A 15773-nucleotide genomic window follows, 5' to 3' on the forward strand; every position below is an offset into this window, starting at 1 on the left:
CACCTTTCGGATGACATGTAGTCGCAAAGATGTTTAACAAGCTTATAATTTCCTGATAAATGCATTGGCTTCATCTATCACTACCGAGGCTCTGGGAACTCGGTGTGATTGCAATAAAAGCTTCAGGTTGACCGTGTTTTGCAATTTATATTGCAAGAGTATGTCTTCAGCAAAAAGGTTTGGCCATACAGTTTTTCCACTGGGCCTACAGTTTGCTAAATGTGCTGGCCCTTAAGGCTCTCAGTTTACTCTGCTGAGTTTCAGACACTGGCTCCCTTGATATCATATTGATTATGTTTTTCCTTAAAAGCAGTATACAATTCTGTCATATAGTGCTTAACCTCAAAAGTACAAATTTCATTTCAAGCCATTATCGATTGTTGTTGTTTAATGCTGCACTCAGCAATATTCCAGCTATATACACGATAAGGGTGGCCTGTTAATAATCAAATCTGGACCAGACAATCAAATGATTGACATAGTGAACAAGGATCAACTTCAATCATGCCATCAACCAAGTAACTGAGTCTGACCACTGATCCATGTTGTCGTCCCTTACGACCAGCAAAGGTCACTGGGAACCACTTCTAGCCATGGCTATTGTCAAGCCATTGTCAACTGTCGTTGTTTAAAGCTGCACACAGGAATATTCGATCTTTTTACTTGATAAGGGAGGCCTGTAAATAATCAAATCTGGCCAGACAATCAAGTGATTGACATTGTGGACAAGGATCAACATCAATCATGCCATCAACCAAGTAACTGAGTCTGACCACCAGATCCATGTTGTCGTCCCTTACGACCATCATAGGTCACTGGGACCCACTTCTAGCCATGGCTATTGTCAAGTGAACAAACCATTACTGTGAGAAGCATACAAACACACCACAATTCCTTTATCACGTTTAATACAAAGCATTTACATATGTATATATTTACATACAGCACAACACCGTGTACAATTCACTATCTCCATCATATATTCAGCTTGTTCAGAGATACAGAATTAATGACAATAACACAGCAATTGATATTTTAAATTCTCTTACTGGCACAGTGAGTGAGTCTGGTTTTACCCTGCCATAAACAGTACTTCAGTTACATCAAAGCAAGTCAGCTTATGAGTAGACAGCCCAAAATGATATAGGCCATACACTAATCCACTTGGTGAAACCCATAAGCAGAGGGCTGAATGAATCTAAGCCATCTTCCAAATTAGGCTGGAATTTCCAGGCTCGATCGTAGAGGCACCAATGGCCTTCTTTGTCCCTCCTATTGACCAATCAGATTCCATGCATAGACTCATTAGTCCAGTCAAAATATAACTCCGGAATTCCAGCCAAGTTCGGCAAGGGTGGAAACTGGAACTTTATAGTCAGCTAACGCCCTCAACTACGGAAGATGATCTAAGCAGGGTGAATCTGAAATTCTATTACACTATTATCAGACTGTTGTTTAACATCGAACTCAGCAACATTCAAGCTGAATGAGGACGCCCTGTAAATAATCAAGTCACCTGGCCTGACCACCTGATCCATTTACGACAAGCATTGACCAATTATAACCCAGATTCCCTCAACCACTCCCTCCCCTGGTCAGGAACCTGGCTGATATGTCTGTGAGGGTGTCAGTCAGCAAGTACACTGTCCAGCCAATCCTCTAGGTCCTCCTCCTTGACACCACCTGACAAACATTAAACGAGAATAACAACCTTCACATCACAAGCACAATATGCATTCAAGAAACAGTGAGTGAGTGAGTTGGGTTTAACGCCGCTTTTAACATTATTCCAGTTCTATCACGGCGTGTCAGCTTAATGTGGGAGGAAAGCCCGAAGTGATGCAGGTCTCAGACGTTTACCACTTTGGTGAAGCCCACGAGCACCGTACGGTGCTGACAAACCTAGAAACATAATTGGGGCGAACCGGGTTTCGAACCTACAATCTTAGGTTTCTGGCATGCCCTAGGGATGCAACTCGGCACAGCGAATCGTGACTCCTTAGACGACTGGGCCAGCCGTGCCCCCGATTCAAGAAACAGAATACACTCTGCAGTGTAGAATATTCCGATATATATATTCTCATACAAGTTCTTGTAATGCATAAATTATAAATCAGGATTTTTATAAATTTGAAATTGTCTTTAGATTAAATGTTCCTTAGACTTGGCTTCCATCAATTATCACTATTGCTGTGCAACCAACCTGATTTGGCTGCAGATGGAATTATTTTGGTACTCGAGTTGGGTTTGGTTGGGGCGTCTGTTGTCACTGGATTAGATGTACCTGAAAATACATGGGGTGAGGGAGTGAGTGAGTATGCTTTTATGCTGCTTTTAGCAATATTCCAGCAGTAGCACATCAACGGACACCAGAAATGGGCTTCACACATTGTACCCATGTAGGGAATCGAACCCTTGCCTTCGGCATGACGAGCGAACACTTTAACCACTCAGCTAAATCACCCGCGAAATTACATGTAGAAATTAGTAAGACACAAAGTGGGAAACGTGATCTCAAATACTTCATGTACAGAACCCCTATGATGATTTGGAGTGGAGTGGAGTGAAGCGGAGTGGACCGAGTGAATGAGTATGAAGCAGAGTGGAGTTGAGCCAGTGAAGCGGAGTGGAGTGGAGTGGAGTGGAGTGGAGTGGAGTGGAGTGGAGTGGAATGGAGTTGAGTTGAGTGGAGTGGAGCGGAGTTGACCGAGTGAATGAGTATGAAGAAGCAGAGTGGAGTTGAGTGAGTTGAGTGGAGTGGAGTGGACAGAGTGAATGAGTATGAAGCAGAGCGGAGTTGAGCGAGTAGAGCGGAGCGGAGTGAAGTGGAGTGGACAGAGTGAATGAGTATGAAGCAGAGTGGAGTTGAGCGAGTGGAGCGGAGTGGAGTGGACAGAGTGAATGAGTATGAAGCAGAGTGGAGTTGAGCGAGTGGAGCGGAGTGGAGTGGAGTGGAGTGGACAGAGTGAATGAGTATGAAGCAGAATGGAGTTGAGCGAGTGGAGCGGAGTGGAGTGGAGTGGAGTGGACAGAGTGAATGAGTATGAAGCGAAGTGCAGTTGAGCGAGTGGAGTGGAGTTAAGCGGAGTGGACAGAGTGAATGAGTATGAAGCAAAGTGGAGTTGAGCGAGTGAGGGAATGTCCCTGAAGCAGAGGGGAGTAGTGTGGAGTGGAGTGAGTTAGCGAATTAGCTTGAAGCAGGGCCGAGTGGAGTGGAGTTAGTCTGTCTCACAGTCCCCGAACCATATTATTTTCCCTTCCAACCTGCATACAGAAACGCATGCATTAAATAAAAAACACAAATATATAAAAACAGCACGAGTAAATACCCGATGAAACTGTTTCAGCATGTGCACAAAGAAGCTAATTTCTGTAATGCAATTATTAGCTAATTTACGTTCCGAGTCAAGCCTATATATTTAGAACAGTTATATACATCTAAAACATCATTTCATTTTTTTTAAATCTTAAAATGTTCACTAATTTTAGGAAGAACCCAATAAAGAGATGAATAGAGGAGTGAAAAAATATTAGTTACCCAATGAAAAATGTATTAACCCAATTATAAAAGTAAAAAAGAGTAAAAACTCAATTGCTCAAAAAGTTATCTTCAGCTCTGCTTGCCTCAATGGTTTTTCATTAATGTTTTTCTTCAGACTCCATGACTCCAAGTATACAAAAAAATTTTCTATGTATGGTACATACAAAGGTAAATTATCCTTTCTATGATTCTAATGTCAGCAAGTTTTTAACCTTATTCGCTCACTCACTCCACTCTAGAAAACTGCTTATTCTCTGAAAATATATAATTTTGACAGAAACAAATATCTCCATTTAAATTGAAAAGGAGCCCCAGTGAGATGGAAGATGCAGTGTATGTCACCAAGAAATTTCATTTATAGCCCATTGGGCTATAAAGAAATGTATTATGGAAGGCCAAGAACATTGGTTGATTGAGTATGGTTTTACGTCACTTTTAGCAATATTCCAGCAATATAATGACAGGGGACACCAGAAATGGCTAGACACATTGTACCCACATCGGGGATCGAACAAGGGTCTTCGGTGTGGAGTGTGAACCACTTAGCTACCCCACCGCCCCTCCCCGACATAAGAAACATGCAATTTGGAAGTCTTGGGGAGTGCAGGGGCATGCACCCATTGAAAAATTTAAAATTTGAACTGCGAATGATGCAATCTAGAGACATTTGGAGCAAGAATTAAAGACCTTTCTCAAACATATTTTTTGCTGTATTTTAAGCTGGATAAATGAATGTTGTCAAATCAACAAGATGAACCAAGTCTTCAGTTTGTAGACCAAGCAGTAATTTGGAAGTTTTCCATTTTTTTTATACCACCTACACTGAAAATAGGCCAAATATTTTTTAAACCAACCAATAAGAAATAGAGGTCGTAAACAACCGATTTTATGTCACAAGTAAATATGTACTTTCGTAATGAATACGAAATGACTAAACCATGTAAACGATAACAGAAGCATTCCCATCACACTATTTGCTTGGGTGAAGTATTTGCCAAAACAAATAGGTCAAAAGACATTGTGGGCAATCCATAAAACAAGTTGAATTGATCTGACCTCATGATAGAGTTATCTGCAAGCAATTTCTCCATGCCTCATCTACAATTATAGCTAACAAGCATAAATTCCTACCAGTCTTTTCCTGTGCTGAAACTGCTGTCCGTGTCTTGTTGCTAGGGGCATCCGTCCGTGTCTTGTTGCTAGGGGCATCCAGGGACAACAGGAAGTCTAAATCATCATCTAGCTTAGTTTGATCTTCCATTTCCACTTTCACATTTCCTACATTCACTGTTCTCTGTGCACCATCCTGACACACACCTGGAGTTGGTTTTCTAAAGTCCAGAGAAGTGCTTGTTGATTTAACTAAGTCTGTTAGAGTTATCTCCCCTTTAGCTTTCTGCTTCAGGTTGAGACTACTTGTTCCTGTGGTATCTGTTAAGATAGGTGAACTATCAGAGTGTTCCTTATCACTTGGTATTGGCAGACCTGGAGAGCTGTAATACAAATCAAGGTTTTTCTTTGCTTCTAGATCCTGAAGAATGATCTGGTTTTCCTGAAAAATACATAGTTTGGAATTATCTTGTTTATTTGTTGTTTAACTACCCAATCAGCAATATTCCAGCTATATAATGTCATTTTGTAAATATAGAGTCAGGACCATTCAGTTCAGTGATTGATATCATGAGCATTGGTCAACGCAATTCAGACACAATTACATGCATCAACCAAGTCAGCGAGCCTGACCACCTGATCCCATTTGTCGCCGCTTACGACAAGCATAGTTGCCTCTTATGACAAGAATGCATTGCTGAAGACCAAATCGAACACGGAAAATTATATTTTTACCACCAACAGGGTCATCGTCATTTGATATGAAAACACTGAAAGAAATGCGAAAACAGCACCTTACATTTATCATAAATGCGGTCAAATTTTATACTACAGCAAAGAAATTTTCAATTTTCCACAACTCTAAACATCTAGATATTAACATCATCATTCTACATTTGTCCTTGATTGTCATTAATATGTACAATATTCAAAAAGACTTCTCTGGGGAACCAGGTATTGTTTTCAACCTGCTCAGGGTAATAGCCAGTCATACGTCTCCAGAAAATGTCAGTTAATATTCCCAACCTGGAACTTCGAATTTCCAAATTTATGTTCAATGTATGAAGTAAAACAAATTGCCAGGCTGCCATCAGGACCCACAGACTTTAGAAGTGGCAGGCCCTGTCTAACCTATTTAGGCCCTCATTAAACATGTTAAAAAATGCACCTTATTGTTACAAATAAAGACACATTAACTTACATTTAATAGACCGCACAACTCACCGTTATTTACAGCAACAAGGGTCAGATTACCGCTAATGACGCTATGAAACGAACTTTAGTGGATATATTTAATGGATATATATATCATAAATACCATGTATTGACTCTTTGAAAGTCATATTTGTTGTAGTTGTACTATTATATGCCAACATAAAGTTTTCACTATCACAAGCACAGTTTGGTCAAATTGTTCCATATGAAAAAATATCGAGTAATAGCGATCAGCTGTACCAAAGTGCTACGCTTATAGTTGTTAATTTATTTCAAATGTATAGTAAAGCTGGAACTAAAATAACATGATTTTATACTTAGTTTTACATTTATGCAATAAAAAATACCTCTACTGTAAATATAGGAAATATGAACGGAAAATAAATCCTTAATTTTGCACAATATGTTTCTTTCCTATTTTTCTATCAGGGGCGTCTATCAAATCTCTGTAAACATGGTAAAGCTAATACATTTTGCTTCAAATCATGGGGAGGTAGATGTCTTATTAACAGGCAAAGTTATCTTATAAATAGCCATGAGAGTTTAATGTATACCAACATTTTATTGTTTGAAATGTTAAAAATAATTTTGCTCAATTTGACATTCATATTTATCCCCGACGATCAGTCATAGCTGATTGCATTCATAATCTATCCAGAGTTCTGTCCCTCGTCCTTTATACATGGTTCAATTAGCTCCCTTAGTCTTCAGAGAATAAGTGATGTTTTACACCGTACAGAGTTCACGGCAATAGTAACATGTTTAGTCCCTTAGTCTTTATGATGATAACATACAGCAATTGCAGGGGTCCGGAAAATTTAAAATCCCAATCGGACATTTGCATTTAGGCCACGCCCCTTTCAAATAGCATATTAAAGTACGACTTTTCACACACATTACAAGTTGTTACATAAGTATTCCCTCGTTAATGCACGCTTCGGTTATAGCGCGTGGTAAAGCATGGCTCCCAAAATTTACTAACATATTAAATAAACTCAAGTTTTCCAATGACACAATGTTTTCACCCAATCTCAGAAAACATTATCAGCTGATCACCCCGATCGCGTAACAACGGAAATACCAGTCAACAAATCTGACTGAAGTATGCAATCCCATTATTATAATATCTGGTAATAAAAAGTGTTCATTGTATATATGGACTAATGTTTGCAATATATTTGATAAATTATATTCAAAATTTCATTCAATAATTTTGGCGAAATCGTATGCGAAGTGATCGGTAGATCGCACAACACACCGTTATTTACAGCAACCACAGCAATTGTATCGTTGTTGTTGATGTCTATTATTTCTCCCACCCACAAAATCAAACCCGCCCACCCACCCACAACTGACTTCTGATGTTGGCATGAAAATTCTGTGTTTTTTTCACGCCACACACAGCAATATTCCAACCATATGACGACTAACCATAAACAACCGAGTCTAGACCAGACAATCCAGTGATCACTATTGTGAGCCACGATCAATGCCATTGGGTTCAATAACACGCAATCAACCAAATCATTACGTCTGACCAACTGATCCATTCAGCTGCCCCTTCCAAACAGAATAGGTTGCTGGGAACCTATTCTAACCCGAATACCCTTGGAGTAAATCTGTGATCCCCCAATAAAAACAAATAGTGTAATATACCTACTGTAAAAGTGTCCTTGTCTACCCCGAGTCTCCGGTATAGTGGAATGCAGTCAATGGCTGTGGCTAAACTTGGACAATCAAGGGAGATAATTTGACTGTTATCAACAGCAGGGGAGGGTCCATCTTCCCAATCCCTCTCATCCTTAAATCGAAACTGTGCGAAAGCATCCCCTGAAAGACATTTACATATATATAGAATACTAAACGAGCTCCCATGTAATAACAATTTTATGAAACGAGTGAATAGTTCTGGTATCTGACGAGCGAAAGCGAGTCAGATACCACAGCTATTCACGAGTTTCATAAAATTGGTTTTACACGGGAGCGAGTTTAGTATTTTATTTATTACTTGCTATTTATAACATTTTTAGAATTATACTGTTGAGTGTAAATAGGCTGACACCTACACGATCCACGGCATAATCCAACTGAGTTTAACACAGTAATAATTCAAATACGTCAAAAGTTGAAACGTATGACTTTAATACCATCCAACGGTCCACCTTTAGAATTCAGGCGTCCGTTCCACAAAATTATCGTAGCGTTAAGGTTATCCCAACTCATATACTTTAACTTAGACCGACTGTCGTTGCGCTACCGTACGATCACCTTGTGGAACTGGGCCTTGCACCTCAAAGTTTACAATGACGTCACAATACCGATGACATAATTTGTGGAATTGTGTTGCAAGATCCTTCGGCGAAACAATGCCATGTGACGTCAACCTAGCAACAAGGTTGCTGGGGTCATCGAGTGTGCATAAGCTCCTCTCAGTGATCTATCATCTCCACACTCAATGTCGTTGAATAAGCCAAGGGATGTTGAGAGCTTTCAATATTTGTTCGTGAAACGTGTTCCGAGAGTACATAAGCACGTGTTTTGGTATTACACAATGTGTAATACAGCTGTATGTTTATTAAACGGGTGATCTCTTCACGGGCAAGTAATAAACATGTATAGACAACTCCCAAGTTACAATGTGAAGGACTTATATCATTATACTAGAATGCAGTTTTTTTCAGAGATACATAGCTTGATAGATAGCTGATTTCGAGAAACAAAAAGTATGGTTAATATATAAAACATCTAAAATGACCTAAAACTGCAGTGTCCTCCCCCCGAGATGATGCAGTCTCCTCCCCATCAGTTCGGAAGATCTTACGTGTCCCAGTTCCTGACTATTTGTCCCTTATCATGCATCATGGATACTGACCTGCTGAAGACAACAGCCTGCTGAAGTCCTCCCCCCGAGATGATGCAGACTCCTCCCCCTGGTCTGGCAGATCATACTTGTCCCAGTTACTGACAATCTGTCGCCGGCTGAATGTCCGCCGCTCATACACAGGGCCTCTTGGATCACTTGACTCAGTCTAGAGCAATGACAGATAATGAAAAAACTCACTATTTATAGGGGCAAAAGACACATATGGAGCACCTTTAGAATACAGTTCCATAACTTCAAGTGAGGACGATTTCTGTCACAGGTCATGTGTGTCAAAGACCAGCATCTTGTTTTAGTTTTGTCTGGAATTTGTCTGACACAAACTCGCGACCTACGAATTGTTAGCCCGACAGCTATCTGAATGAGCTACATCTACAGTGTGAAACGAAGTGCAAATTGACCTAGTGATGTCTTCGCCGTTACAGAACTGAACGAAAAGGGTGGAATAGATTGCAGACGCTTATGAAGGTAATGGGTAGGCATGGTGTCATGTGACTTTTGATAACGGACGAGTGATCCCGATGCCATTTGGCACGTCCCATTCCATAACCAGGTGGTGAGGAATGAGCTGATATGGCGTGAACTGAAAACTGCTCTTGGCGTAAAATGTCGAACTCGTGGGTACGCATGAATGACATGGTATCTAACAATTCGTCGGGTGATTTTTGTGACAGAAAAGCATGGTAGGGAACACTGACAGGATAATGTGGATAATTGTAAGGAAGAGGGAGGTATAAGCATAGCTAGTGACGACACAAGGGCGGGTTCACTTTTGAATCAGTACCGAATAAATGTAGTGGGTGAAAGTGGCTCGTGTGAACGTACCAGGTCAGTTTCTAGTAGCCAAAATATTTTACATTAAACCATTTCATACTTTTTTCCTCGATGTCTTTGTGTGAAGATTATTTGAAGTCACTATTGAATCTATAATCTGATAATAGCCACTAAACGGGTACCTAAAACAAATGATTGTGAAGCTAGGGTTGATAGATCATAAAGGTATCCAAATGCTAAGGATAGAGTTTGGGTAACCTTATAGCCACTAAACGGTTACCTAACCCTAATGATTGTAAAGGGGTGATTGATCGTAAAGGGATCCAAGGGCTAAAGATAGAGTTTGGGTAACCTTATAGCCACTAAACGGTTACCTAACCCTAATGATTGTAAAGGGGTGATTGATCGTAAAGGGATCCAAAGGCTAAGGATAGAGTTTGGGTAACCTTATAGCCACTAAACGGTTACCTAACCCTAATGATTGTAAAGGGGTGATTGATCGTAAAGGGATCCAAGGGCTAAGGATAGAGTTTGGGTAACCTTATAGCCACTAAACGGTTACCTAACCCTAATGATTGTAAAGGGGTGATTGATCTTAAAGGGATCCAAGGGCTAAGGATAGAGTTTGGGTAACCTTATATAGCCACTAAACGGTTACCTAACCCTAATGATTGTAAAGGGGTGATTGATCGTAAAGGCATCCAAGGGCTAAGGATAGATTTCGGGGTAACCTTCCCTCACACCGTAGACATTTGGATGTGTCAGTCCTGAGACCAATCTCAGTCACTTAGGATTTGGATGTTGACAAAACATTGACTTACAGTTTAACCTAACTGACTAAAAAAAATGCTGAAATGCGCCATTGTACAAAACCGCCCAAATCGTCTGGTCCGCTAAGTGACTGAGGTACCCGTCAAATGAAGCGCTGAGAAACACTGTATTTGTGACATATGATTATCGAATTTATTACACAGTGTCATGTATGTATTTTTTCGGATGTCATCTTACGTCAGAATCAGAGGCATCAGATTTTTTCTCTGAGGCTTGGCCAAAACTTTGTCCGGATCGAAATCCGAACGGGGCAGCAACTTCACGCGCTCTTCCGTCAGCACTCTTGCCTCCCCTTCGACTACTGACATTTCTTTTTCTGTCATCCGGCTTCGTTTCCGTTGCTTCATTATTTCCTGACTTTATTCCATGTTTCTTTTTATACTGTGTGTTCTTTTTCTTCTTATGCTCATCAGGTCTCATCGTGGCATGGATATAAATTGTGGTAATAAATTTTAGAGTTATCTACCTTGGCAATTTGCTAAAATCCGGAAAGGTTAGACAGCGTAATTCAGTCGGGATGTGACCAATGATGTCCATAAAATGTATATTATTTTGGATTGAATATATCTTTTACTGAAACAATTTCTTTCAAACATTAGGCTTTATTTACGTGCTCTGTGTGAAATGAGACATGATTTTTTTTCTAATCAGGATAATATAGTTGTGCTAGCTGAATTTCTCTTGATCATAAATCTTGAATTACTTGTCAGCTTCCAGAGTCCGATGAGTGTGTGTAATAAATGCAGTCTAGTTTTGTCATTTTTTCATTTGGGTTAGGACCAGGTTTATGTCACGAACTAGGACAGCAGGTTTTGATATGTTTGACCTTCACACAACTTTCCTTATCACTTGAATCACGTAACCCATGTACCTTCACTTGAAAAGGGCAAAAATACGCAATGGTTGTCAAATGTTACGAATAAAGAATGAATGCAACATGTAAAGGTCAGTATTGACATACGAATAATGAATTCGAAAAACAAAAGAATAACAAGGAGCAACACTCAAGCAAAAGACGTCATGTGAAAAGAAAGAACAATGTGTACTAAAGAACGTCAGTGCAGCGCGTTCTTTGTTGTTGTTACTTTTGTTTCGGTTCCGTTTTTCTTGGGGGTGGGTGGGTGGGTGGGGTGGAAGGGGGGGGGGGGGTTATTGATTGTGTGAGAGTGTGTGGTTCATACTCTTATGTAGATCACAATGAACACTTCCATATCACCCTCCACCCCACCCCCCACCCCCACCCCCCACCCCACAAACACACACTCAAACCAATGCTATCAAATTGTCTTAAAAGGCACACCAAGGTGAAGCCCATCATGATATAACCTACAACTACACCTGTAGACCTTTCAGACAGCTGTGCCTTGAGTATCAATGAACCACTGATAATGACAACAAACTGTGGAAGGAAGGGACGCGTGTGACTGTCTGCTCGGCTGAAATGTGGCACATTCACAGACTAACCCCAAGCGAAAGTTCAACAGAATACGTCATTATAAAATATACGAGGCAAACTCGAGCATTGACGTCAAACATGTCCTGCTTCACACGGTCACAGAACATATGTTGTGAATGGCATACCTCATCTGATAACGAATATGTAAAAGCCAACGAAATAGGATATCAGTGAACATGCCGACACGATTGTGAGTTTCTGCTAAGGTTTAAAACCACAATATTTATATTTGGAATAACACAATCAAGAATCAGTCTTTACATTTCAATTGACATTAAATAATCTAAGTTAGACTAAAATCTAGTCTCTGAAATGAACATATCGTACATAAAAACAGTTGTTCAGTTATCTTAATAAAAATATAATAAAAAGGAGCCCAGTGACTCTCTTCATTTTCAGATACTGCAGTGATCTAGACTTGCCAAACACTATAGACTTGCATGGGCTGTATTTGATATATATTTGTATCAGGGTCTGTAAGACAGACTAAATCTAAGTTATTGTGTCTTTTCGACGCGAGAAAATCCACACTGCGCACTATTATTTTTTCACATTTTACTTCTGGTGAACTATATGTTCCTGAATCTGATTTTTTTAAATTGCCAATAAAATATTAGGTCGTGAGTTTACAAATACAATCTATTCATAATCAGATATTCAAATCCAAGTCGAAAGCATGTCCGTTACGATTTGAGAGTCCTCCCATAGGAAGTCGCGTCATTTGAACTTTCTGATAAGCAAATCAGCGTGATTTTTCTAAATGTTTGGCACGTGTAAGAGACGTGTTCGAAGCGTTCTAGTGAGTGAATGAGTTGGGTTTGACGCCGCTTTGAACAGTATTCCAGTAATACCACAGCGTGTCAGTTAAATGAGGGAGGAAAGCCCGAAGTGATGCTGCTTTCAGACGTTTTCCACTTAGGTGAAACCCACAAGTACGGGTATGGTGCTGACAAACCCAGAAACGTACTCGGGGAGAACCGGGACCCCAAACCAAGACAATTGGTTTGTTGGTGCCCAAGGGACGCAACTCTAGACAGCGAAAACGACTAGTTACCCGTGCCACATCGAAGCGTTTGAAGCGGAATAAATGATTTCGAATCTGAAAGTTAATGGGCATATCTAAATGGAAATTAAGAAAGTAATATTAAACGCTGTTTTTCACTTTAAAGTAGGACCGGGTGTATTATGGAAGAAACACGTGTGTTTTTGAAAGGGAGTTTCGTCTGTCCAGACCGAAATTTGGAAAGCCGGAATATCAGTTGTGACTGAGAATTACGATCGTGTTGACAAACGTAAGAGTACATCAAGCTAACTCCTTTAGAAAGCTGACATCTGATTGGATATTGGCTTTCATTTTGATTGGGCGGTTTAAGTTCGCTCAGGGCTCACCTTACGTAACCTCCCATGGACTAATGAGTGAGTGAGTGAGTTTGATTTTACGACGTTTTTAGCAATATTCCAGCAATATGACGGCGGGGGACACCAGAAATGGGCTTCACACATTGTACCCATGTCGGGAATCACACATTGTACCCATGTCGGGAATCGGACCTGGATCTTCGGCGTGATGGGCCAACGCTTTAACCACTAGGCTACCCAACCGTCCCTATGGACTAATGAGATTGCCCAAAATAGGTACGGTTAAAACGTCCAATACATGTAGTACTACTTTGATCAACACCAATGAGCATAGCAAACCAAGGGAAATAATAGGGTCCAATCTTAGATTTCAAATTCACGATCTGCGAATCTTGGCATTCTTGGTAGCTAAGTCTTCACAGTGTTTGGGGGCGCATTAGATAATTAGCCCGTCACTGTCCTCCTCACCCACCCAAACCCCACCCCACACCTCCGTACAAAAATGCAAAATATTTCTAGAATTTATGTATTGTTTAAAATGATATTATACTACACCTTTTTTATCATATCTTTCTCCTGCTTCCATTAATTTGGACAGGAAGCTTTTGTCACATAAAAATAACTGCTCCCCACAATTCCCCAGTGCATAATCTCAGAACAACCGGATCAATATGAGTGAGTTTGTTTTAAGGTTCAGAGGATCTGCCAACTGAGAGATAGAGCCCAACACGCCACGTTGTGTCGTCTTCGGAAGACCAATGTGTCACCAGTACTCCCAAAATAGCACGTAAGACAAGATATAGTCGTGCTGTCGTAATGCAGCCACAAGGCAACGTTACAGACAAAGAAAAAAACTCCATGATAAATGTCCTCAAACAGATCGGTTTATGTGGCAGGACGCTCTGGCACAGTCACTGTAACCCTGAAGTGCGTGAGAACTGGGCAGAGGGCGCTTTTTGTTACCTAATTGTTTTAAAAGTACTTAGTCCGGTCATTTTGGTCGAAATAAATGGCCAACCTCAAGAAAATTGCAACAGGGAGTCATACATAGCCATTAATGATTGTAGCCAGTGACAGTCTGAGGTAACAATGAGCAAGCCTCCAAGCCTCCGACTGAAATATTTGCTATTTTATGTTATTTGGATGCAAGTTTTGACGTTTATATAATTCCAAAGACAATGGATGATTTTTATAAGTCAAGTGTCCTTCAATACAAGTTTTTGAATTTTGTAAAACTATTTTGTCCGTAGAGAACGGGTCGAGGCAGAATGTTCCTTTGATTGAGACTCTGCCCGAATTGTGACTCGCGTACAAGGGGAAATGAATATCACATGTTCCAGTATACTTGTTTTAGATTTGAAAGAAAATTATTACCTAACTATTGTCTTTTATAAACTCCGATGCTTATTCACAACTACTGATAGTTGAACACTCATTCGTTTAAGTAAGTATATTGGTTGCATATTTCAGAAGTTAATTTTGTTGTTGTTGTATAATGCCGCACTCAGCAATATTGCAGCTATATGACGGCGGCCAGTAAATAATCGAGTCTGGACCAGACAATCCAGTGATTGACATCATCAGCAGCGATCCACGCAATTGGGATCGATGATATGCATCAACCAAGTCAGCGAGTCTGACCACCCGATCCCGTTAGTAGTCGCTGTAGTTTCGAAAGATAATCCAGTAATAAAATACTTACAGAACAATAATCATCTTTAATGTCAATTATATCATGTATGCTATTTCTCATATCACTTTAATACATTGTAATTTGTATGTGTATCATGTTTGGGAGAGGCATTCAGTTAAGCAAAATTTGCCTTTTTGCCAATCCCTCCACTTTATGGAAATACATATGTTAATATCATAAAGAACTGGAACTTTGTAACGCATCGGTAGTTGGCCGACTATAGTCTATTCTGGTGAAAGGGGCCCCGACGAAACTCATGTCAGCCGGTTATCTTTTACTGTCGCTGATACGCTGAGTGAACACAGGCTATACTGACTATAGATTCATTTATTTCAGTGAGCGAATCTATTCAATTTGAGTATAAGTACAAGATAATCATAGACATTGATATTGCATAGCATAGCAATATGGCAAACGCTCAAGTGAGTGAGTATGGTTTTACGCCGCTTTTAGCAATATTCCAGTTATATCAAGGCGGGGGACACCTGAGTGAGTGAGTTGGGTTTAACGCTGCTTTTGACATTATTCCAGTTATATCACGGTGTGTCAGCTTAATGTGGAAGGAAAGCCCGAAGTGATGCAGGTCTTCGGTGAAACCCACGAGCACGGGTATGGTGCTGACAAACCTAGAAACATAATCGGGGCGAACCGGGATTAGAACCAACAATCATAGGTTTCTGGGGTGCCCAAGGGACGCAACTCTGCACAGAGAATCGCGGCGCCTTAGACCACTGGACCACCCGTGCCCCCGAGAGCAAAATCATTAAAATCAGATCTTAGTTCTCGCTACCGCTAAACAAAGATCTGAGGACATCCCATTACGGGTCACGTCAGAACGACCTTTCTCGAATTTTGAACGACCAATGAAGTGACTGACAAGAAATCGACATTAGCTAATCAGAAGGCAGCTTTA

The 15773-nt window shown here is 40.3% G+C and overlaps 1 protein-coding gene across 1 annotated transcript; it reads right to left on the reverse strand.

The window, feature by feature from the left end:
- Positions 1–905: 905 nt before the first annotated feature.
- On the reverse strand, positions 906–10800 carry LOC139443002 (cell death regulator Aven-like). Its single transcript, XM_071223929.1, has 6 exons — positions 10530–10800; positions 8739–8895; positions 7527–7696; positions 4673–5093; positions 2204–2284; positions 906–1683 (listed from the first exon to the last, which is right to left on the reverse strand). Exons 1-6 carry the CDS (start codon positions 10770–10772, stop codon positions 1628–1630), a joined length of 1128 nt encoding a protein of 375 aa, XP_071080030.1. The 5' UTR covers positions 10773–10800; the 3' UTR covers positions 906–1627.
- Between the last annotated feature and the right edge of the window lie 4973 nt (positions 10801–15773).

The sequence above is a fragment of the Haliotis cracherodii genome, unplaced genomic scaffold (assembly GCF_022045235.1).
Source record: "Haliotis cracherodii isolate W230 unplaced genomic scaffold, xgHalCrac1.p SCAF_5, whole genome shotgun sequence".
Classification (NCBI taxonomy): Eukaryota; Metazoa; Mollusca; class Gastropoda; order Lepetellida; family Haliotidae; genus Haliotis; species Haliotis cracherodii.